General features: G+C 37.8%; 1 protein-coding gene and 1 pseudogene across 6 annotated transcripts; one reads left to right on the plus strand and one right to left on the minus strand.

Annotated features, from left to right (window-relative positions):
* The first annotated feature begins 3809 nt into the window (after window positions 1-3809).
* Window positions 3810-25565, plus strand: NIPA2 (NIPA magnesium transporter 2). Of its 6 annotated transcripts, none has more exons than XM_061431428.1 (7): window positions 3903-4120; window positions 4867-5000; window positions 12726-12956; window positions 14694-14750; window positions 20460-20550; window positions 21699-21859; window positions 23494-25565. In XM_061431428.1, the coding sequence occupies exons 3-7, from the start codon at window positions 12818-12820 to the stop codon at window positions 24126-24128; spliced, it is 1083 nt and encodes a 360-aa protein (XP_061287412.1). In that variant the 5' UTR covers window positions 3903-4120; window positions 4867-5000; window positions 12726-12817; the 3' UTR covers window positions 24129-25565. The 6 variants fall into 6 exon arrangements, with proteins under 6 accessions (XP_061287395.1, XP_061287390.1, XP_061287412.1 ...); XM_061431418.1 differs by lacking the exons at window positions 3903-4120; window positions 4867-5000 and adding exons at window positions 8142-8231; window positions 11517-11572; XM_061431411.1 differs by lacking the exon at window positions 4867-5000 and having other exon boundaries at window positions 3810-4120.
* Window positions 7984-8166, minus strand: LOC133256655 (DNA-directed RNA polymerases I, II, and III subunit RPABC4-like; annotated as a pseudogene).
* Window positions 25566-25960: the final 395 nt, after the last annotated feature.

A 25960-nucleotide genomic window follows, 5' to 3' on the forward strand; every position in this document is an offset into this window, starting at 1 on the left:
GCAAGCAGGATAGGAGAGATGCCAATCAAGTAACAAACACAACAGATCCATGTAAAATAATTGAGATAACGGGCTGGAAGGTGGAGGAAGCTCAAATTATGTTGTCTGTCTATAAAATGGAATCGTTTTATTTTGGGTGAAGATGTCTGGAGGATCTCAGTGTTCTTTCCCTATTTTGGCATGTTTATTCACTGTTGGTTTTCTATTGCTGCTCTAACAAATTACCACAAACTGTGATTTACAGCTACACAACCTTACTGTCTTATAGTTGTGAGGGTCAGAAGTCCAACACAAGTTTAACTGGGCTCAAGTCAAGATGTTGGCAGGATTACACTCCTTTTAGAGGCACTTGAGACCTATTCTCTGCCTTTTGCAGTTTCCAGAGATCACGTACATTCTTTGGCTTGTTTCCCTTTCTCCATCTTCAAAGCTGTTCTCTTCTTCCACTGTCATATCTCATTCTTTGACTCTGATACCCCCTCCTCCCTCTTACAAGGACCCTTGTGATTATTTTGGGCCCACCTGGACAATCCAGGATTATCTTAAGATGCTTAACTTAATCATACTCACAAGGTTCTGAGGATGAGGACTGTAGATATCTTTGGGGGGCCATAATACTCCCCACCTGATCCACTCAACATTTCATCAAGTGAAGCAACTGTTAAAAGCCAACATCTGATGGCAACCCACTCCAGTATTCTTGCCTGGGAAATCCCATGGACAGAGGAGCATGGTGGGCTACAGTCCATGGGGTTGCAAAAGAGTCAAACATGACTTAGCAACCGAGCACACACACAGATGTGTACAAGTTTTGAAGGATTCTGTGGTTATTTCTTAACAGTGTCTTATGCTCATTAAAATAATTAAATATAAAAAAGCCAACATCTGGCTTTTAATAAATATCCTAGTGTTCTACCCAAAAATTCAAGTTATTACTTTTTCAGAGAGCGATCCCCTCTTCCTCCAACAAATGTATTAGAAAATGCCTACTACATGTGTCAGTTATCTATGGCCTTGGGTAAACTAATATTAATTGAAAAATGTATATAATAATAAACTATTAAAATGCTAGAGAATGTCATTATTTACTTTTCAGTGTAAAAGGTAAAATTACTAATAGGGGGTTGAGCTAAATTTAAAAGATCATCTGAAATGCTACTCTCATGTTTCTGACTGACATCTATGGTAACAAAACCGAAACACAGGAGAGTAATTGAAGGATAATTTATATATGAGAAGTAATTTTGATTTACTAATTCATGATTTTTAAAAAATAGTACTTAATAAATCTTGCCTATACTTCTTTAACAATGACAAAAGTAGATTTTAATGGTTTTATTGAGGTATGATTGACATGCAATAAACTTCACATATATAAAATACACAACTTGGTATGTTTTAATATATATGATGTCATATGATGAAAGCATCACCACAAGCAAAACAGTGAACATACCTATCACTCTCAAAGTTTCCTTTTACCCCATTGTAATCTGTCTGCCTTCCTTGCCCCCTCTACTCCCAACCATTCATCTGCTTTCTATTGCTATATATTACCATCCAGTTCCTGGAATTTTATATGAATGTAATAATCTATATATACTCTCTCTTTGGTCTGGCTTCTTTCACTTATCCAGAATTACTTTGACATGCCTCCATATTATAGCATGTATCAACATTTCATTCCCTTTTATTGCTCAGTAGTATTCCACTATATGGACATACCATAGTTGTTTATCCATTCATGTATTGACAGACGTTTAGATTGTTTCTATTTTTTTATTATAAATAAAACTTATTGAATGTTCATTTATATTCACATTATATCTTTTAATGGTATATGCTTTCATTTCTCTTGGGTAAAATTACCTAGAAGTTGAACAGCTGGATCATTGGATCATATGGTTGGTGTATGTTTAATTTTTTAAGAAACTGCCAAAGTGTTTTATAAGGAGGTTGTGCCATTTTACAATCCTACTAGCAGTATATGAAAACGCATTCAACTTTTAAAAGTTTAAAAATATCTCATCATCAATGCTTGAACACTTCTGGTATGTAAGATGTGCATCATCAGGTGCTGAAGAAGTTATCTGGGCATTTAAGGCGCTTGTATCACATTAGCAGGGAATATTACATATACTTATAAAAATAATACACCGTGCAGACAATAAGTGTCAGGTGCGTGGTGACTTCAGATAATGAATTTGAGATTAGTCTGTGAGCTACAGTGATGAGAGAGAGATGACTAGATTAGGCAGGATTTAGTTGGTATGATTACAATACTGGCAGAAAAGAGGCACGAGCAAATTTGTTAGGTCGACATAGTTTCAAAGTGTTTTTGCTCATATGAACTAGCCACTGCTTCCATTACAGCCACCTACCTCTTAGAGGTACCTGTTGGAATTTATGTTATTGCTACATACTTATTCATGTCAAAAAGAGTGGCTTAATAGAAGATTCCTTTATTCTTTCTCATGTATCTACGGGTCAACAGGACAGTTTTGTGTACCTCAACCAATGTGGCCCTATGTCTATTCTCTGGGTCAGTTAGGTGGCTTTGCAAGGTGCTCTGCTCCACCTGGTCTCCTCCAGCCAACTAATCCACACTTCTTATCATGATTTAGGCTGGCAACCACCACATTTTCTTGGCTAAGGCAGAGTTGGGATGGAGTAGAACTGCAAAGCCACTCTGCAAAATGTGTGGGCACATGGATGGGTACAGAATTATAGCCATTTTTAACAGTCTACTGCATCATTAGAGACCAGCTGGTCAACTATCTTTCAATAGTCAATGTAATTGCTTATTTGACCATGTCCTCTAGATACAACAGGTGAGACCAAAAAAGTAAACAAAAAAGTTCCTCTGAGCCAATTCTAAAAAGGACAGTTGTCTGGTTGCCAAGTTTAGGGAAGATTAAAAGCTTTTAAATTAGAAGCTGCATAGTTACCAAAACCTGAGTAGTCAGGGACTGTGCAGTCTAAATAATAGTCCAATGAGACTACAGTCCTAAACAAGCAAATTACATTTGGCATTTTCTGGCTAAATAAGCACAGACTTCATTTTAGAAAGATTCCTACCCAAAATTATTTAAATTTGGTATAATAGTGTTCCCGTATCTAGTCAAAAACTGGAAAAATATCCCCAGAGGAATTGCACCTGTAACCAAGGTATTATTGTTTTATTAGCAGGTCTCACTCCAGATCCAGCTAGTTGCTCTTCTGGTTTCTAATAAATAAATGAGCCCTCTTCGTCCTTTTTCGACGAAACCATGATCATGGGTCCCAGGAACTTCCTACGTTCCAGAAGAAGCCAAGGCAGGGCAGCTTAACAGTGGGTTTCCCGTGCATCTCATGAAAAATAAATCTCCCAAGTGTAGGGAGGTCGGCTTTTTAGCAAACAATGAACCCTCCCAAAGAACGTAACGAATAGTTTCGGATTCGGTTAGTTACCATCTGGGCAGAGGAGGCCTTACCCGGAGAAGGCCAAACTCCGCCCCGTCCCCAGCACTTGGTTTCACCCCTTGGCCTCCTCCTACTCGCCCGGGCCTCCGGGTCTCACTCTAGTCCCGCTCTTGCCCTCTCGGAGCACCTTTCCCTAGGATAGCTTAGACACATAGCTTCATGTGCTAACCGCGCGTGGGAATTCACCGTACATGGTACTTCTTGACGTTGATTTGATTTGATTTTGATCACTTGGTCAGCCAACAAACCAGACCAGTTTCCTCTGTCCCGCCCCTTCTCCGGAAGGCGCGCCGGGGGCGGGGCGTTTGCCGCGCCTCACTGCGCGTGCGCGCGCTGCCTCTTGCGTCACTCGGCCGCGCCCAGGCTCTCTTTAGCTGTCTCTTTAGGTCCTGGTGGTGGCGGTGGCGGCGGCGGTGGCGGCGGCGGTGGTGGGGGCTGGAGGTCGTCTGGGACAAGACCCCCCGGGCGCTCCCCCATGGAGGAAGCGGTGCGCACGGCTGCAGCCCTGGGTGCTCACACCTCCCACTGGACGGAGACGAAGGCGGTGGCAGCGCGAGCTCAGGAGTGGGTAGCCGGAGCGGCCTGTGTGGGGGTGTGAGCAGAGGTGACCCGGGCCGGATAGCGGAGGGGAAGCCGCGCGGCGGGCCTGCCAACTTCGGTGAGGTCTCCACTTTTCTTCATTTCAGGCAAGCGCGAAGGGGCTAACTGTGGGCAGGCCTGCCCCTTTTGGGTCGGGGAGGACTCCTCAGGGACGCCTCTTTTCTCTGGAGACACTGAGCCACGCGTGTTCTGAGATGGAAGTAATTTCCCCCGTAATCGAGTTTCCAACATGATTTGTATTGCCAATAAATCCCATGGAAACCTGGCCTGGCATTTTCGGGCCGCCTGTTCATTAAAATAGTTTCACTTTGTTATGAGTTCTAAAAGATTGTTTCAGCTACCACGGAGATATTGACAGTGGAACAAGCCTTAGATGTCGCTGTAACGTTTTGAGCATGGCCATTTCCTAACTTTTATAAAGTCAGTGAACCCTCTCTCCCTCACCATACAACTGAACAAAATTCATTATACCTTTGATTTTGTGTTTGTCTCTTGAATCTCTTTTCTAGATTTTTCAATTCATTTACTACACGCTATGTTTTAGTTTTGTTTCTAGAAATTCCCTATGTACCATGAACCCAGTTAGTACATTTTTTTGTTAAAAGTACTAACAATAAATATGAGAGAATAGAGATCTTTGTTTCATACCCGTAAGCTGTCTGTTGAAGCAGTATGTTATGCTCAGTTGAGTAGGTTTTATGTTAGTTGGTAAGTAAAATGAGTATGGAGGCTAGTAGCTAAATTTAAAAAAGTATTCAGTAACTATTCATTCCTTTTGCTACTTCTGTATTTTCTTCTTTCCAGGCTGGAGCCACTCTGCCAGGGCTTAAAACTTTAAATGAGAATAAAGGGTTTTATTTACGAGGAAATGAGAATGAATAAGTCATCTCTAACCTCTTCCAGCCTTTTATTCATAAGAGACCATATTAAACTTACATGTAAGTTAAAATTTTAATTTATAATTACTGTTGCTAAATAGGATTGGAAAGTTAGGTTCCATAGTATTTATAGTTACTACGTTTAAAAATAATTAGCCCAAGGAGAGGCTGGAAAAAATTAAAGCAATGGAAACCAAGCAGAAGTAAATAATGAGAACTCTTAGATGTGGGTAGTCTGTATAGAAGTTGAGTCCAGTGGACAGTTAGGTTTCATTTCAGGCTGTGCAACTTTTATGTGATCCTCTATTTGAGATTTAACCTCTGGGAGGTTTGGTTTCTTTAACTAAAAGGTGGGGGGTAATGATAGCTTTTTCTCATTATTGTGTGGATTAGAGTTAATGTGTATCCAAAAAAAAAAAAAAAAAGAATGTGTATCAATCACACCAGAGTGGTAGTGGTAGTTATTACTATTAGGGAGACATAATAATAAGAAACAATTATACTCTTGAGGATATTTCTAGTGTATAAAAACACCTTGCTGAGGTATCCCACCTACCCTCCTTCAGTTTTTGTTGTTTAGTCACTAAACAGTGTTGGACTCTCTTACTACTGCGTGAACTGTAGCCCGCCAAGCAGTGGGTTGCCATCTCCTTCTCTAGGGGATCTTTCTGAGCCAGGGGTCGAACCCACATCTCTTGCTAGACAGGCCAGTTCTTTACCACTGAGCCACCTGGGAAGCCCTCTGAGTCAGTTAGTGTCAGTTATAGTAGCCTTTGTTTTCCTAAGAAACTACGTGCTTGCTCATGCCTTAGTGCCTTTGCACTTGCTTCTTTCTATGCTTTGTTCTTTTACTATTTCTTTCAAGCCTCTCAATGTTACATTGTCCAATAGGCCTCCTAACCAACTTAGTTAAAATAGAAGCCCCTGAACCCAATTACTTTATATTACCCAATATCTTTAAGATTACTCAATATTTTTAACATGCTTTACTTTTCACTGTATCATTCACCACTTTCCAAATTAACGTTATTTGCCAACAGAAGGTAAACTCTTAAGGGCAGGGTTTTGGTCTGCTGTATTCACTGTGTAGCCGTGTTTTTGAACATAGTATGTATTCATTTACTGTAAATCAGTTATTTGTTGACTGAGTAAATGAAATAAGCATACCATTGTCCATAGGGAGCCACAGTGAGGGGGGTATAAATCATGTACATTAGTAATCATAATAGAGGCTGGAAAAGTGTCCGCAGAAAGATTCAGAATAAAGGTTAGCACATTCAGAAAAAAATTGGTTTATGGAATTCAAGCAGGGCTTCATTGTGGAGGTGCTTTTTTGAAGTAGGTCTTTAAAGATGAAAGGAATAATGTAAAAAAGATACAGAGGAGTGAAAGGAATAAGTAAGAATGGCAGCAGTGTGTTCACCTAGGGTGGAGCCATAGTATATGAAATACAGTATTGGGAAGCAGAGATTTAAAATACAGGTTTGGAGCAAATGTGAAAGGTCTTAGATATTGGGTTACAAAATTTGGAATTCTTTTTGTAAATAGTGGGTAGCCAGCCACTGGCTGGCTTCTCTCAGAGAGAGAATCCATCTGGCACCCTTGGCCGTTGTAGGCAATTTGGGTGATGAAGGGTGGTGAAGCCACAGTTCGAACACGAGAAGCAGGTTGGGCATGAAGACTGACCTACACTGAGAACCTGGTTTGAGTTGCCCCTTGATTGTGTTCCAGCCTGGGGACTAAAAGGAAACTAATGGAAAACGCAAAAGGCTGAGGATGAGGAGACTCATTTTCTAATCCCAGGTCTGCTACTCACCAGCTGCATGAGAAGTTACTTAACATTATCACATGTAAGCTCTTGTGAAAATAAAATGTCAAAAGTGCTGTGACAAGTTTAAAACTGTTAAATAAATAGGTGTGATTTTTAAAGTTAGCTAACTTTGAAATTGATGATGTCATTTTGCAAAGTAAATCTTTTTCTTTTTTTCATGGTTTTTTTTTGGCGGGGGGTGGGGTGGGTTGTGCTGCAGCTTGTAAGATCTTTCCCTGTGCAGGGATTGAACCTGGGACCAGGGCGTGAAAGCACTGTGTCCTAATCTCTAGACTGCCAGGGAATTCCCAAAACAAATCTTACTTCAGGCTTTTCATATAGGTGTTAGAATACCGGTCCATGTTTTCCTCTTCCTTAAATTGTATGTTCTCTGTGCTTTAGAAGGAAGTGGACCAGTTTCATAATTTTTTTTCTTTGAGCTGTATTAATTTCACTTTTGACATAATTTCATTTGATGAAAGTTAACAGTGTAAGTGTTCATAGATATTAATGAAATCAATTATGAAAATCAAGTGCCTGTTAGAACAAGCTGAAAATTCTAAAAGTTATTAAAATTTGGAAGTGTGTTTAAAATTTGAATAGTTTATTTTCAGAATTCTTACTTAGCTGTGGAATCCTTGAGGACAGGAACTTTTGGTCATCTTTATAACGCCAGTGCCTGGGACGTGTGCTGCTTAGTGTATGTTTATTGAACAGATTACCACAAAAATTAAACTGTAACAGTCAGGGGTAGCGGACTGGGACCTTTCACCTGAGTCCCTCTGAGAGGTAAGATGGGCAGGTTACCACCTGGGACTCGTCATTTCTGGCTTGGGAACCTAGTTGAAGTGAAACTTAGCAAGTTTCCTTGTTTAACTGTTTTTAAATCTGGCTCTGCCTGAAGCAGATCCTTGAGAAATAAAAAATAATCTCTGTTTCAGGCTCTCCTGGCTGTGATTGACCTTTAGTTACACAGAGTGGGAACAGAACATTACCAGGTCTGAGAATAGTGAAGCAAATATTCCTTTCAGGACATTCATGCTGATGTCCATTTTCTTTCCTTCCTTTTCTTTTTAATTGAACAAAAAATAATATTTTTATATAAACTATTTGATACCTAAATACAACATGGTTTTTAAAATGAAAGCAGTTATATATAGTTGTATTCATAAATTCAATAGTCAAAAACTATACAACATTAACAACAAATCCAAATGAAGATAGTCTTCTGAATTTCATGCTTCATTGAGCATCAAAACCCACCCATCTTTTAGTCCTATTCTACATTATTCTGTATCCACCTTCTTTGCATCGGATTAGACCCCTTAATTTTGTTTCATTTTCTGTGTAACATTCTCCACAGATCTATATCATTGGCTGCTGCTTTGGGAGTTGAACATCCTTCTGGGTGTTCATTGTTGTCCCCACATAGCACGGAGGAACTTCTCTGCGCTTGGAAACAGATTCTGACTCATTGCTGTGTAAGTCACATGAGGTGATTCATTTACTTAGTTTAGTGGCTGAAGGCTGCTTTATAGCTTGATGGTATGCAACTTTTATGTTACTTGGCATCCTTCCCCACCCATGTACACACTGGTGTATTCAGTAAGTGAACAAACACATACAACAAATAACCTTAATTTTAGAAAAGCTTATGAATCAGATTTGCCAGTATAAGTGAGTGCCTTTTTCTGGGGAGACCACCACGAATAACTAGTCATTGTCTTTAAGAAACTTAGAATTTATCTTCAAAGACAGAATAGTAATTGGGAAATAAATTTTATGAACCTGTCTGTAAATAAAATAATTGCACAGGAGAGAAAATGCCTGTGGGCTGTAGCTACAGGACAAGTCTTTATAGCACAACTTGAAGTGTGACCTGGCCTGAAGTGAAGAGCATCCTCTTACATAGTGGAGAGAAGCTTGTGAGGAGCTGTGGTATGTCCTGGTAGTGATGACTTGTATGAAGGGAGCCATGATTCTGTGTTTGGAAATGAATTTGGGATAAGGGGTACAGCTCTCCAAAGCCATGTGCATAATAAGATTGACCCAACTGATCAAAAACATCCTTCTTTGCTTTTGTATGCTTGAAGCTTTCCACAATAAGTCAGTAACAATAAAAAGAAAAGAGGGGAAAAGATTTTAAAAAGCAACGTGCAACTTTATGTAAAATATAGAGAAAATTTATATATAGACACAGTAGAGTTAAGAACAGTGGACTTTCAGTGATCATAGGATAAAATAAGATTCCGACTTAATGTGTTGGTTTAGTCATCTCTTCTTCACCTCGTTGCTGGAGAAGATTTCCTCCCCATGACATTAGACACTGGGCACGTGAGAGCAGTTTCTTAGACAACAGTTCATTAGTCACTTTTACATGTCTAGGAGGAGTACACCACATACTACACAGGACCACACACATGCTGCAGAGTAAAAAACCAGGACCTCTGTGAGGCAAGCAGGAGGTTGAGGGGCCCCTCAGTTCCTGCAGGAGGATGTGATTGGCTTGCTTTAATAATTCTGCAGTCTGTCAAGGCAGTGAAGCTCACTACTCAGGGATAAGCAGGAGGTGTGCCTGGTCTCCGTGATAAGGAGGGCTGTTTGACTTTGGGACCTGTCCATGAAAGCAGAGTAGGGGAGGACCGAAACTTGTGGTTAAGTCACCCCAGTTTTACCAGGTGTCAAGGCAGCATAATATATTGGATCTTAATTTTAGACCTTACATTACTTGTAATTTGCCATTTAGTGGAAAGTTAACTTTGCTGCTGCTGCTAAGTCACTTCAGTCGTGTCTGACTCTGTGCGACCCCATAGACGGCAGCCCACCAGGCTCCCCCGTCCCTGGGATTCTCCAGGCAAGAACACTGGAGTGGGTTGCCATTTCCTTCTCCAATGCATGAAACTGAAAAGTGAAAGTGAAGTCGCTCAACTTTAAGCACTAGTAAATATTAGTAAGTTGGTAGCTACACATTTGGTATTTGAAGGTCAGTTTTATAAAGTCTCAATTTGGATTTGTGAGGCTATCCTTATAATGGGATTGGAATTATAGATATGCTTGGCTTGTTTCTGAGTATGGTCCTTGCAGATAACAAGGTTTTGTTTTATTGATTCTAGGATATTCAGACTCTTCAGTTGGCTTGTTTTAGTCAAACCTTCAAAAGGGAGATTTTCAAAGATTTAATTAGTTACTTCCTCAGTAGAACTTGGATGGTAATTAAGAACGTTGTTCCATGAACATAGTGGTTAAAGGAGGATGGTTCATTTCAGTTAGATGACTCTTGCTTATTAGAAGAATATATCTGCCAAGTAGGCTGAAGTGTTTAGCGGTGGCTGGGTTTCTTTACTCTCATTTTCCAGCCATTGTTACTGTCATCTTTGCATGTTCATTTGTATGTGGTACTATCACTTCCCAGCTTACTTTGACAACTTTTTATAGTTTTTCAGTTTATAGGCTATGTTTTACAGTGGTTACGTTTTAGAATGCTAAGCTGAATGACGCAGTGGTTTTCTTACTCATAAATAGCCAGCTTTATTTTTTAGGGCCAATCATATGATTCCATTCGTCAGTATTCACCCAGAATACATCTGACATAGTTTGAGATTGCTGGATACTTGGCACACAGGATAAATAAAGGTGACTCTTGTGCAGGAGCCCGGAAGCTGGCCTTCTGCTGAGGGTAACTGAGTCATAAACATGGATAAACAAATTGTAGGGTATGGTGGGAACCTGTAAACACACTTTTTATTTTGTTATAATCTTTTTTTCTTTTGTTAATAGAGTAGTTTAATTATAGGTTTAGAACTTCTTTTTCATTTTCGTATATTTATTAATAAGAAGGAGAAATAAGGGAATTGATTCAAACTAAGCCACTAGATGTGAAAAACTATAGCCGAGGGTTTCATTCTTTTGTGTTTAAGAAAATTGTCAAACTTTATTGTGCAATTACAGTAAGTACTGTTTTTAAGGTATTTTTTTCATAACTGGAAGTTTAGTATTGAAAGTTTTTTTTTTTTTTTAACTGTATAATTGACCCACAATGCTATGTTCCAAGTGCAAAATATTAAAAAAAAAAAAAATTGAACCACTTTTATGTTGGCTCATTTGCTTAAGGATGCAATTAGTTCACAATTTCAGCAGCCTGGGACCTTAGAAATTCATTTCAGGATTAATTATATTTTTATATGTTACAAAACGATCACCTTGATGAACCTAGTTACCCTCTATCACCATAAAAAGATATTACATTGGTATTGACTATGTTCCCCATGTTGTATGTTTCATCTCAGTGAGTCATTTATTTGTACCTAAAAGTTTGTACCTCTTAATCTCCCTCACCTATTTCACTTACCTCCCACCCCCCTGTTATAATCTTGCCCTTGTCTGTCTCCCCACTGAAGTCTAAAAGCTATTACCATTTTATCCAAACAGCTGATCATACTGCTTAGTGCACAGAACGTATGTTCAGTAAAACCTGTTTGCGTGGATGGATAAGGTAATTGAGGGGCAGGTAGATAGGAAATTAAGTTGCTTTTGTTAAAGGCCAGTGTCCTGTAACCTGAAGAATGGAAAAATCTGGCTGGTCGGTGAGGGTTAATGACTAAGGATCCTGACTGAATTGTAGATTAATTCTGGGATTCAGTTGTTAAATTGTGGGACTAAAAACATCTCAAGACATATCAGAAAGTTGGGCTGGCAGTTTGTTATAACCAGTAGTAAACCTTGCAGCCGAGTAAGTGCTTTTTCCTCTGCTTTTCTACCCAATTTAGTTCATTTGCCAATAGAGTTCTGAGTTTGGGCTGTTTGAAAAAAACTGTAGTCTTTGGTAAGCCATCGCATCCTTTCTGGTCTTATAGCTTGAGTCTTCTAGGTTCCATGACCCTCCTGTTTTCTAAAAGGGCCAAGAGTACCACACACATACCCTGACAAACATCTGTCTGCTAGACTTCATTCTCTACTATAACAAAATAATGTGACATCTGCCTTCTCCTTACACATTCCTGAATGGGCTACATAAGAAATAAATTACCATATACTTACATCTCCATAGATTTCTAAGAAGAAAATGTATGCTTGAGAAAATTTTTTGTTTCTTTGTATAGCGTATTCAGAAAGACACATTTGTAAAACTGGTAAATGTTTTTGTAAACTAGATTTGTGTATTTTTATGCCTCATTTTCATTCTGAGGAGTTTTTTTTTCTTAGGAAAGTTTGTTAACTATGGACTGTGCAGCTAAGACAGGAAACATTTTTAAAATACGAAACCAGAGTTTATAAAATCAATTTAAATATGGTTTTACTTTTATTTTTTCCCCAGTTTTATTGAATTGTAGTTGATATGTAACATTGTATTAGTTTAAGGTGTACCGCGTAAGGTATATATTATAAAATAATTACCACAGTAAGTTTAGTTAACGTTCATCGATGACCACACATAGCTAAATGGGTTTTTATTTTTTTTTTGTAGTGAGAATTAAGATCTACTGTCTAGCCACATTCACTAGCCTACGCAATACAGTATTGTTAACTATGTCACTTATTAATCTTATAACTGGAAGGTTGTACCTTTTGACCACCTTCACTCCCTTTCCCTACCCCTTAACCCCCACCTTTCAGAGTTTTCTGTTTCTATGAGTTCAGTGTTTTTTCTTTTTTGGCTGCACCGCACAGCATGTAGCATCTTAGTTTCCTGATCAGGGATTGAACCATTGCCCCCTGCAGTGGAAGCATGGAGTTTTAACCCCTGGACTGCCAGGGAAGTCCCAGTTTTTAAGTTTGGTTTTATATCACAATCCCATCTTTTTCCATAATTGGAGGATATATAATTAGATTAGTGCTAAATACAAATGGTGAATATATTTATGTTATTAATAGTAGTAATAAAAAGTATTATTTTATGAGAAAAGAAACAGTAAAATTTTGCAGTGATCATGCATCCTGTCATTCTGTGAAAATTTCATTTTGTTTTCCCTCTTTAGATTTGAAGACTGCATCATCCTGCCTCCAGCACCAACAGTTTCTGTGCTCTTGATCAATGTGATTCACAGTAGCTTTTTAAGTAACAAGCGAAATGAGCCAGGGGCATGGAAAGTATGACTTTTATATTGGTCTGGGATTGGCTATGAGTTCCAGTATTTTCATTGGAGGGAGTTTCATTTTGAAAAAAAAAGGCCTTCTACGACTTGCCAGAAAAGGCTCCACGAGAGCAGGTAAGTTATTTATGCCCTGTGTAACTTTGAAATGGCATCATTGTGTTCCTTTGTGGAACACATGATATTTGGGTCCAAATATCCATTGATATTTGGGTTCTTTGACTGTAGAAGACTATATCTTCATTCCTGGTGACTATATTCAAAACTTTGGACTTTGTAAGAATTGTAAATGTTTATAGAGAATCACTTTTGTAATAAGAAAAATAAAAAGTCAAAATAAGTTAACTACTCACTCTTGCAGTTATTATCAAAGTGGGAATAGGGACCAATACCCAGTTAGCATCCAGCCCTTTCTTTAAATTTTGATATGTCTGCAGAGAAGGAAATGAGCTTATATGGATAGAATCAGAATCTTATCAAAGGCTAGGCTCTTTTGTCTATGATAGTAAGTTTGTTTTTTCCTTAGACATTTTCCTTCCTGATCTCAAATTGGCAGGAAGGAGAGCTGGCTTCTTTGGGTTGAGGTGTACTCAGTTGAGTGAAATTCTGATTGGTGGTATAGGTTGATCCCCAGAAACTACTGACAAGCCATGAGCCCCTGGAAAATGCCTGATGTGATTGAACGCCCTCTAACTTTGGTGTATCATAACAGCTTCCAGCTTTATGTTGCATTCTGGCCATGTTCTGTCATTCAGCCTCTGCTTCAGTTTTAGACCCAGTTCTGTTCTCATAGGAAAATCTGCTTTGGCAGTAAAAAAAAATTACCTCCTCCTTCTTTTCTGTGCCATTTCTATAGCCATACCTAATCAAGCTCTTAAAATAATGACCTCAATTGGATTTCGTGCAGAAAGGAGAAAGTATTGGCATATACTATTTGAACAAGTATATCCTCATTCCTAAGTCAGGTACTCACACTTTCCATGTGGATATGCTTATCAAAGGGTTCATTCATATTGACTTTTTCTTTTGAATAATGGGTTAAGTACTGATTGCTTCCGAATTTTGTTAGTTTGGTCTAGAGGAAAGGGAAGGATGGTCTAGAGGAAAAGGCAGGATGAATATCCTGGAAGCTCCAGACTGTGAGCAGTGCTCAAACTTTTTATGTTCTGGTCAATAAAGGACCCTTTTCTCCAGGGTTACTACCTCATAAGTGGGGCCAACCCACACCTAAATGGCTTCTCCACTATCTCATTCACTAGAAGTTGGGCTGTTTCTGATTGGTTCACTTTGTTTATTGAAGGTAAGTTCACAAAACAAAAGCATGAACTATGAACTGAAATAGAAGGATTGATTTAACTCCTTCATTCACATTCTTGTGATCCTCACATCCCCTGTTTTAAGATAATCATAAAAATATTATCTAAGAAATCCCCTTTGTAATTATGCTTCTGCTGCTGCTGCTAAGTCACTTCAGTCGTGTCTGACTCTGTGCGACCCCATAGACACAGTCCACCAGGCTCCTCCATCCCTGGGATTCTCCAGGCAAGAACACTGGAGTGGGTTGCCATTTCCTTCTCCAATGCATGAAAGTGAAAAGTGAAAGTGAAGTCGTGTCCCACTCTTAGCGACCCCATGGACTGCAGCCTACCAGGCTTCTCCATCCATGGGATTTGCCAGGCAAGCGTACTGGAGTGGGGTGCCATTGCCTTCTCCGGTGTAATCATGATGAAACCTTTATTCAATATAGTAATAATAAGCAAATGATATTTTAAAATCTGTCATTACTAATTGTTGTCATAAATATATTGAAGTCTAATAATCTTCCAAAAAAGTGAAATATGTTTTCATTGACAGGTCAAGGTGGCCATGCGTATCTCAAAGAATGGTTATGGTGGGCCGGACTGCTATCAAGTATGTATAGAGGATGTTTCAAGAAAATACTATAGGTGTATATTGAAATATTTATGTATACTATTTTACATATTACCATATTTATATTACCAGCAAATTTTAAAACTTTAAATTCTGGGTTTTTTTGATGAACAAAACTCAAAATATGTAAAATTTAAGCCTGTATAAGTCACTTAACAGTTTAATAGTTTATTTAATTTGGATGAGAAAACTTTTGTCTATCTGATTAAAACATGCCTGACATATATATGTATTTTTAAAAGTTATGCTCAGTTTAAGGTGATCTTAAGTGAAAGATCATAGAAAGCATTCCTGTCCTTCCTTTGATTTTCATTCCAAATTAGAAAGGAGGTATGCATTGCTAAGACTTCCGTGCATACTTTGATGATTACATTTTGTGTATTTATGTATTATTTTTTTGATAGGCAAGAAGTAGGTTTATTACTGTAGGATGCTTGTGAGGGGTGCGAGGGGGCAGGCGAGGGGGCTCTGATGATTGTCTTTTAAAAGGTACATAGAAAGAGGGATCCTTAAGACACTGAGCTTTCAAAATATTCCGGATTGAATTATGTAAAATTTTTTTCTAAGGGCAGTTGAAATAACAAAGAGACAATTTAACTCTTCATTCAGGAAGTACTTCTTGATCATTTTGTGTGTCAGGTGTTCTAGGTGCTTCTTATCCACAGGAGACTTTACTTTCTAGGTGGACAGCAGTAAAGAAGATAAACTAAACTGTGTGTTAGTGACAAATGCTGACATTTGCTAGTAGTACGTAGAGAAGGGATGTAGTAAAAGGAAGGATAGATAGGTTTATGTTTTAGTCGAGGGGTCAGGGCAGGCCTCATTGGAAAGATAATATTTGAGTAAAAGATAAAGGAAGTGAGGGGTATTTGGGTGAAGAACCATATGGGTATTTGGGTGAAGAACATTTTAAGCAGGAGGAAATAATAAACATGAAGGCAGTGAGCAGGACCATGCCTGGTGGGTTAAAATGTGGTAGGCAGAACCCAAGATAGCCCGCAAAGCTTCTTGCTCCCTGGTAGTCACAACTTTGTATTATCTCCTCTCACACTGAATTAATGTGTTATGATCAAAGTATACAACAGAGTTGATGACTTGTGACTTAAGTCATCAGAGGCATTAAGGTTTTGCCTTAATTGATTGGATTGGTCATTCTGAAGCCAACTTCTGTGCTGGAGGACAGTCAGCCTGAGGAGAGGTCCCCAGGCTACACTCAAGTTACTGCCTTAACAGTCACATGAGTTACCTTGGATGTGAGTCCTCCAGGTTGTGGCAAGGCACAGGCTCCAGATAGTATCTCGACTGCAACGTTTTGAAAGACGCTGATTGAGAAGTACCTGCTGATCATCAGAAACTATGAGAAATCATTGTCTTGGCCAACAGAAAACACGGCTGACATTTGTTGTTTTAAGCTGCCAGTTTTGGGGGTGCTTTGTTGTACAGCACTGGATTACTAAAACCTCAGGAACCATTAAAGAGATAAGGATAGTAACGGAGTGGGAGTGCAGGGCAGTGGTTGAGGTTAAGTTTAGAGAAGTAATGAGGACCTAGATTACATGGGGCTTTGTACGTCACACAAAAGACTTTGACTTTTATGTTTGATGGGGGATTATTGGAGGCTTGAACAAAGGGGTAACATGTACAGACTCAGGTTTTAATAGGAACTCTTGGCTGCTGTGTTGAGGCATAGACTGTATAGGGGCAAAAGCAGAGAAACCAGTAAGAAGCTATTGAAATAATTTGGTAAGAGGTGATAATGGCATGGACCCAGAGTAATGGCAGTTAGTGTGGTGAGTAGTGGTAGAATTCTGGATGTTTTGAAGATGAAACTAATAATAAGATTCGCTGAAAACAAGTTGAAAGACTGGACAGGATATAAAAAAGCATCCTCTTAAAAGCATTAAAGAGCCAACATGATAGTTAAGAATTACCTAGCCAGGAAACGCATAAAGCTCAGGATGAGCTGGAGATAACTTCTGCCCTAGAGGTAACTACAGACTCCATAGCAGGCCCCTTTGAAAGAGAGAACTTGTGAAGGGTGATACCACTCGGGTGGTGGATATATAGTTGTCATTTATATTTTATTCTGTTTTTCTGAATATTTGAAGTATTACATTATTAATATTTAAACTCTTGAAAGTCTTTTAAAATGTGGTATATTTATTTTTTAACTTATTTTTAAAATTTATTTTTAATTGAAAGATAATTGCTTTGCAGTATTGTGTTGGTGTCTACGAAACATCAACATGAATCAGCCTCAGGTATATTTAAATCCAGGTCTATCAACTACTGTGCATGAAATGGCCCAGTTAAAGACAAAGATTATTCTATTGGAATTATAAAAACAAATAATAAACTTCATGCCTGTTGTCAGGTACACTGTAAAATATGAGGATATAAAATGGCTGAAAGAGAAGGATGGAAAAACATGCCTAAAGAAACTTGACATTTCTGTTATTGTTTTAGAAAAAATAAACTTCATACCAAAACAACACTGGAGATAGGGGATTATTTCTTAAAAACAAAGGGTTCAACTCAGGAGGTTTTATCAGTCCTGACTGATAAAATATATATAAATAATATGGCCTTGAGGATTTCCCTGGTGGCACAGTGGATGAGAATCTGCCTGCCATTGCAGGGGACATGGGTTTGATCCCTGGTTTGGGAAGATCCCACATGCCTTGGAGCAGTTTAGCCCATATATCAGCACCTGCTAAGCCTTACCCCGTGCTCTGCAACAAGAGGCCTCTACAAGGAGAAACCTGTGCACCGCCACAAAGAGTAGCCCCCGCGCACCGAAAACTGAAGAATGTTTGCACAGGCAAGCAGCGAAGACCCAGTACAGCCATAAATAAATACATAAAACGAATAATGTGGCCTTGAAACTCAGAACAGCACGGAGAAATACACAAATCCAGGTTCATATAGTGAGATTTTAATATGACACTGAGCAGTTGATGGGACAGGCAGAGGAAAATTCTTAAGGTGATAGAAAATATGAACAGCAGATTTAACTTAACTCACTGAACTCAGCAACTTCAGGTCTCCGTTATTTTCAAGTGCATATGGAATATTGATGCAGATGAACTATTTGCTGGACCATAAAGCCAGTCTTGAAATTTTTCAAAGGATTTAATTAAGTTTTTCACAGATCATTATCATTATATTAGAAATCAGTAACAAAAATACAACATGAAAAATACATTTAGAAATTTAGAAATACGCTTTTATGTAACCCATGGTTCAAAGAAGTCAGAATGGAAATTAAAATATTTTAAAAGTATGTTTAATTTAAACAATACTTCAGTATGTTGATACAGAATACAAAATATCATAACTTAGGGAATAAAACTGAAGTAGAGTAAAATTTATGGTTTCAAATAAATATAATTGAAAAGAAAGATGAGGCATCTAGTTGAAAATAGAAAAAGAATTGTAGAATAAACCATAGAAGGAGTAAAGAGAAGAGCTAAAAGTATTTAAATAGAAAAACAAAGTATTAAAGCGAGATTTGGGTCAATGCTCAGAATAATGAACTTGACAAACCTTTTGTTGAAACTGATCAAGAAAAGGAAAAGATAGAATAGCTAGGTGATGTAATTAAGGTTTCATAGATATTAACAGTATATTATGAAAAACATCCAGTTGATAAAAAATATAGATAAAATTTATGGAAAGGTAAAGTGTATCAATACTCATGAGGAAATAGAAAACTGGAATACTCCTCTAACTTAACCCAGTTGAAGCTGTAGTTTTAAAACCTTTGCATGTACTAAGTCCTGAGCCCAGATGGTTTCATAGGTAAATTACACAGTCATTTAAAGAAGAAATAATTGTAGTCTTAAGAAGTTTCTTAATAATAGAAAAAGGGGTTCCCTCATTCTTCTTAAAAAGCTAGTATAATCCTAATACGAAAATCTGATCAGGACAGAATAAGAAGGGAAAAATAAAGTCTAGTCTCATTCACAAACCTAAATGTAAAAATCACAAAATAATATGAGCAAGTTAGATTTATTCTGCAGATGCAAAATTGGCATAATCTTGGAAAACAAGTCACTGTAATTTACTGTGTTAAATTGAAGGAGAAAATTATATGATTATTTCAGTAAAATTCAGCTATTCATGACTAAAACCATTTCAAATTAGTAATTTAGGTGAATTAAAGATGATAAGATGATAAAGGATTTCTAAGCCAAAAAAATGCCAGAACTGACAATTGCTTGATGCTAAGTCTTTAGTCATGTTTGACTCTGCCACCCTGTGGACTGAAGCCCGCCAGGCTCCTCTGTCCTTGGGATTCTCCAGGCAAGAATACTGGAGTGGGTTGCCATGCCCTCCTCCAGGGAGTCTTCCCAACCCAGGGATCTCTTCCATCTCCTGCATTAGCAGGTGGGTTCTTTACCACTGGAGCCAACCTGGGAAGCCCATAGTAAACACCAAAATGGGGAAATAGCAAAGACTTTTTTTGAAGCTGAGAAAATATTCGTGTTCAAAATATATGAAGGATTACTTAAAATCAATAAGAGAAAACAAATACCCTAACAGACAAACTGGTAAAAAACCCAAACTACTTCACTAAAAGATTTAACTTGGCTAATAAACATATGAAAAAGGGGAATGCAAATTCAAAGCATAATAAAAGAATCCTGTTTCCCATTAACAGATTAGCAAACGTTGGGAAGAGTGAGAAATAGGAAACTCTCATACACTACTAGGTGTATAACCATTTTGGAAAACCGTAGCCAAGAGTGATTTTATGTGATCACATGTCCCTCCCCTGCTAAAATTCCTCAGTGGCTTCAGCTCAGATGAAATCCATTGAGAGACTCACAAAGGTCCTGTTCTCCCTGGCCACTCCCCGCATGCTTGCTCTGTATGAGCCACTCTGGCTTCCTTGCTGCTCAGACATGCCAGACATGGTCTTGAGTTAAAATTTTGTACTTGTTCTTCCTGCTTGGGATGTCTCCCCATTTCCCCCCCACACATAGCTGCTGGTAAACCCCTCACTCCATATCTGACTGATCAAAACTTTCTGTCCAAGCACCCTTGCCTGGCAACATTATCTGCCTGGCACCAGCTCTTCATTCCTTTCCCTTGCTTTGTTTTCTGAATAGCACACTTTACTTCATTTTTATGTTTTGTCTGTTTCCCTTCACTAAAATGTCTTATTTTTCCTCATCCTAGAACATCTGATGCATAGTAGCAACCCAAGAATATCTTCTGAATGTAAGAGTTGGGTTTTAAAAAAGAAAAGAGCTAGTAAAAAAGGCTTTTATATCTATTTAAGCTGATTTTTTGTTTGTCATAGGATATAAATACTAAATTTTTGATTTAAAAAACCCATACACAGGGGAATTGCCTGGCAGCCCAGTGATTCGGACTCAGTGCTGTCACTGCTGAGGACCCTGGTTCGATCCCTGGTTGGGGAACTAGGATCCCACAAGCCACGTAGCCCAACCAGAAAAAAAAAAAAAACCCACATAGAAATTAGATATTTTCCATTAAAATTATAGGTTTGTATTGTTTCTAATTGGTTTGAATTCTATTCTAATGTTGATAATTTACAGGAGAACCCTTATGAATAACAATTTAAATAGTGTGTTAAAAAATGTATGTAAAATGCAGCCTTTTTTGTTTTGACTAAATATGTTCCTATCTGAGCATTTTCTTTTGTTGTCTTTCTCCAAGTGGGAGCTGGCGAGGTGGCCAACTTTGCTGCATATGCATTTGCACCAGCCACCCTGGTGACTCCCTTAGGAGCACTCAGTGTCCTAGTAAGGTGAGGACCCTTCTCTTCACGTGTAGAAACAGCAGTTAATGTTTCATCTCTAAGGCATTCAGTACCTGCTAATTACACATGCTCAGTTTAATTTATATTTAAACAACCTTGAGACTTTTTTTATGCTGTGTAGTAGTTTGCTTTTGAAATGTTATTCTCTGTGCATAGGCCAGCTAACAAGTTGTGGGAGAAAATGCTTTTATGCTTTGTCTTGTTTGTGTTTAGAGTCAACACTAGTTCTACTTTAATTGCAGTATTTTAAAATTCCAAGTTGCATTAGTTACAGTATTTATCATTTGACCCATGTATACTTTGGTAGGTGGTGACTGGTGATGAATAGATCTCTATAACTTCTCTAGAAAGTAATTGATTGGAGCAAGGTTGAAGACTGGCCTGGGACACTTTTTTGGAAGGAACAAGTCCAAGACTTGTCCTGTTTCTGTTGTTTTAATCATTAGCCGAAACAGCTAAGCCCATATTGAAGTCTGGATTTTGGCTAGTATTCCCAAAGATGGTTGATTGATAGGTATTTTTATCCTTTTTTTAACATTAATATTTACATAAATCTATATTGTATGCAAAATTATATAATTTTCAAGAAACTGTATAATGTATAAAGATACAAGATGCTATTTGTGTATTATGTGTAATATATATTATGGTAATGTCTTTTATTCTTAATTTTCTGTTATGCCATTATTTATAGGTTTATACTTTTTTTAAGATTTCAATAAAACTAGCTGTAAAATATTAAAACTTGATCATTAATAGGCAAGTTATGTGGAATTAAATGAAAATATATGATGGATTCATCACTCAGTAAGGATAAAGTTGAGCAAATAAGTCCAAATGGACCTAGATTCTTAAATTTGTATCATAGCTCTGTTTATTGTAAAATTTCATATTGATGTCCTACAGTAGAAAGATGGTAACTATTCTGGTTTAAGAGTATGATGAAGCAGGTGGTTCCCAGAAACTTTGATTTTATGATTGAATGTGCATTTTTTTTTACCTTGGCTGAAAGCTAGAATCTTTATAAGCTCAGTGTTTTAGTTTGAGTTCAGTAATTTAAATTCTTAAGTTGTGTTGATATTTAAAAATGAGAAAAGTAGCTGATTAATAGTCCTCCATCTTTCCCTCCATTTTAGTGCCATTCTTTCTTCATACTTTCTAAATGAAAGACTTAATCTTCATGGAAAAATTGGATGTTTGCTAAGTATTCTGGGATCTACAGTTATGGTTATTCATGCTCCAAAAGAAGAGGAGATTGAGACCTTAAATGAAATGTCTCACAAGCTAGGAGATCCAGGTATGAAAAAATAAAAACTTTATTAGTCTTACTGTATTTTATTCTTTTTCAAAATACTTTTTATTTCTCTCTGGCTACGCTGGGTCTTCATTGCTTTGTGTGGTCTTTCTCTAGCTACCTTAGGGTACTTCCTTTTACTTCAGATTTTGACTGCTTTGATTCCTCTCATTTCATTATTGTCTTTGAAGTTTCCCTCTGTCTACGTTGAACTAACAAAGACTTCTTCTGTTTGTTTTGGCCCCTCTCTAGTGACCCTTGACTGCCTTGAGAGTTGAGCTGGTCAGATTCCCAGCCAAGTTTCCTATCTGGCTTGCCAGCATCTAGGATTTGAGTGGGGAAGAGGAGATGGCTACCATCATAGACGTATGCCTTCCTCCAGGGCCCCATTTTAGTGAGGCCCCCACGCACTCAGCTGGTCTGGCAAGGGGACGGGTCACTGAGATATTCAGAACTGGGCCGGGATCTGACGTGGTCTCAGTGCTCTTTGAAGAGACTTTAGCTAGGCCTCCTGTTTTTAGTCTCTTCTTCAACCCACTTCTAGAGGTAGTTTGTATCTTCAGAGCATTCTTTGTAGCACACCGAGTCACTTTCTAATTTTTGATCACTAATGATGTGGGATTCAGCTTTCTTGAATCTGCTGTTATCAGTTACTATCTTCTGATTTTTGGCTTTCATGTTTCTATCATCTCCTTACAAATTCTTATTTTTGTGTTTCCTTCTCTAAAAATCATATTACTAGAATTCAAGGAGTTAAAAGATTAAACAACTGCTCTGTTTCCTCATCTTAAAATTGCAAATGACAGTGTCTGTATTACAGGGTAGTTGTGAGAATTTAATGACTTAATTGATGCAAATTGCTAAGAAAAGTGTCTGATCTGTAGTGCTATACAGTCATTAGCTATTATCATGTTGGCTTCAAGTCTCCTATCTAACTTGGATCCCGACAGTTATTGTCAAGTTCTCTTATTGATTTTTTACGCCAGTGGTTGGTCCCTAAATATTTAAAAAATTTGCTCCTATTAGACAAATGTTCTTTAGCATCTACAGATCATTGAGCATTCAAGGTCATCTCATAATTTCTCTCCACTGGTTTCTGATTGTTCTGATTGTATTATACCTATTCTTGGAATGAGAGCACCCCAGTGGGTGGAAGTAGGGCAGTGTTCTTGGATGGATGGCTGTGAGTCAGCCTGATACTGTTTTCTTTGACATATATACATTTGACCCTTCAACAACACAGAGCTTAGGGATATCTGAGAACACCCACTTACAGTCCATCCTGTATGTCTGAGGTTCCACATCCACAGGTTCAGCCTTCAGATTGTATTGTACTGTATTTATTGGGGAAAAAAAATCCATGTATAATTGGATCCATGCAACTCAATCCCATGTTAATCAAGGGATATCTGTATAATTATGAGGCCCAAGATACTACTTTAAAAATGTTAATAGTATAATAATTTGTGAATATGAAGCGTAATCTTCCAGTGTGTACATCTAACTAAATTATTATGACTGTGTTTTTGTTGGGGCAGCATAAGAAAGCTAATTTTTATTTTAGGACCACAGCTTTTCTCCTTCTTATCAAGTACTTAAACATTTAACTAAATGTAATTTTTCTTTGCCTCCTCCAGGTTTTGTGGTCTTTGCAACACTTGTGGTCATTGTGTCCTTGATATTAATCTTTGTGGTGGGACCTCGCCATGGACAGACAAACATTCTTGTGTATATCACAATCTGCTCTGTAATTGGGGCAGTTTCAGTCTCCTGTGCTAAAGGCCTGGGCATTGCTATCAAAGAGCTGTTTGCTGGAAAACCTGTGCTACAACATCCCCTGACCTGGATCCTGCTGCTGAGCCTTATAGTCTGTGTGAGCACACAGATTAACTACCTAAACAGGGCCCTGGACATATTCAACACTTCTATCGTGACTCCAATATATTACGTGTTCTTCACAACATCAGTTATAACTTGTTCAGCTATTCTTTTTAAGGAATGGCAAGATATGCCTGTTGATGATGTCATTGGTACTCTGAGTGGCTTCTTTACAATCATTGTGGGAATATTCTTGTTGCATGCCTTTAAAGACGTCAGCTTTAGTCTCTCAAGTCTGCCTGTGTCTTTTCGGAAAGACGAAAAAGCAGTGAATGGCAGTCTTTCTAGTATGTATGAAGTTCTTAATAATAATGAAGAGAGCTTAACCTGTGGAATCGAACAACACACTGCTGAAAATATCTCCCGAAGAAATGGAAATCTGACAGCTTTTTAGAAGAAAGATGTAATTAATCTATAACTGTTATAAAGTGAATCTGAGTATCAGAATGTGTCTGAAAAAGCATTGTTCTCAAATGATGTTCTCTAGAGACAATCCTTTTTTAAGGTTTCACTAATTTGGACCAAGAAATTACTTATGTTAAATGATGACTCAATACATGGCCCATTTCTATTAACATTGTATTATTGTAGAGTTATTTTAAATTTTCCTTCACCAAAATCTAAATGCACTAATGACAGTTTTAGGTCTATAAAAAGGCTTTTTCCCCCCACTGGTGATGAAAGTCTGAAATGTACATTTTTCATGCTCATTCTTATCAATTCCTGATCATTTTAAGGCTTTTTGATTAAAACAAAAACAAAATTAATACACTATCCTGTAATTTATCTTACCTATAAAAATGACTCCTATTTAATGAATTATTTAAATTTTGAACTATTAAGAGACCCCTAAATTATTAAATGAAGGAAACTTACAAACAAAAAAGGGTAGGAAGTCACTGCACGGAAGTACTTCTCAGGCTGGGAGTTGCCACCATGAACATTTGATGGCCTTCCTAGATGACACTTTGTTAAATCAGCACATCCTTTGTCAGACTACAGCCTGGCTGGTTTTCTTCTTCAGTTACTCTAATCCTTTGATGGCTGGACCCTTGATTACCATTTTACATCAGCTCTTGTACTTTTCCATATATTTTTGTAATGAGTTATATTATCATTTAGCTCTTCTAACAACGCTGGAAAATAGAAGACTAGGGTAAATTCTTAAATTTAGCTCATGTTGAAATAAAACTGAAAGATCTTTTCTAAATCTGAATGTTTAGAACAAACAGGGTGTTTGTAAAATATAATTTCTTTGTAGCACTAATTTTTGCTTAAGAGTTTGGACCACTATTTTGGTTTTGTTAAAATGTCCATGAAAAAAATGTTTACAGAAAACATCAAACCTGTGCAAAAAATAACAGTGTAATGAACCTCTGTCCAGCTTCAAAACCTGTCATCAATTGGCCTCAAAAATACAACTCATTCCCACCTAGGTAGGAAGAGCTTGGGCCTGTTTCCATTTTGTTGCTCCTGCCCACAGTCACTAAGCTTGGTCTGCTAAGTAGCCATCCATGGGAGGTTCACTGTTCACTGGCCTTATCAGGGCAGAGTCGACACTTTCCAGGTCTCTGAAACACGTTCCATTTTCCCAATATTTTATTATTGATCTTCTAAGGAACCTCTGTAGACATTTTTTTCCTAACTGCCTCTCTCCATGTAATTTTAATACCACAGATATACTCTATATTTGCTTATGTACGAAACCGTAACTATATCTGTGCTTGTACACAACAGATGAAAACCAATTTTCACCCCTTTGGGTGTGATATTGCCCTCATTGAGAATGCATAGCTTTATAGTAATAAATTTGTAATTATTTAACATCTTACAGCACTTAAAATTCTTATTTAGTTTATAATTGTTATAAAAACTCATGAATTATTTAAGTTTACTCATCATATTCTATACTTCCATTATAGGGTGAGCACGGATACTACCTCTTAATCTGCAGGAGAATACTGGCCCCAGGGTTATTATTTCACGTTACCACAAGCAACATTTTTAGGTTACTTTTTCTAAAACAGTTCTGTTTTATGTTAAGGTTAACCAGTAAAACCAAGTAGTGCACAGACTTTATTTTTGGTGCCATAGATAATGCACCTGGACTTTGCTATTAATGTTTTTAAAACCATATAGGAGTTACCACCTTAATCTTGTCCCTTCCTTCATGGCTGCAGGTGACCTGGACTTCTAGCCTGGTTTGTGCACTCGAGCAAGTAGGGA

The sequence above is a fragment of the Bos javanicus genome, chromosome 2, assembly GCF_032452875.1.
Source record: "Bos javanicus breed banteng chromosome 2, ARS-OSU_banteng_1.0, whole genome shotgun sequence".
Classification (NCBI taxonomy): domain Eukaryota; kingdom Metazoa; phylum Chordata; class Mammalia; order Artiodactyla; family Bovidae; genus Bos; species Bos javanicus.

Excerpts from the sequence above, each read along its gene's own strand:
- NIPA2 (XM_061431411.1), top strand. The coding sequence starts at position 12,818 with ATGAGCCAGGGGCATGGAAAGTATGACTTTTATATTGGTCTGGGATTG. Across the intron at positions 14,751-20,459 it reads GTGGGCCGGACTGCTATCAA|TGGGAGCTGGCGAGGTGGCC; the intron begins GTATGTATAGAG and ends TCTTTCTCCAAG. Across the intron at positions 20,551-21,698 it reads GCACTCAGTGTCCTAGTAAG|TGCCATTCTTTCTTCATACT; the intron begins GTGAGGACCCTT and ends CCTCCATTTTAG.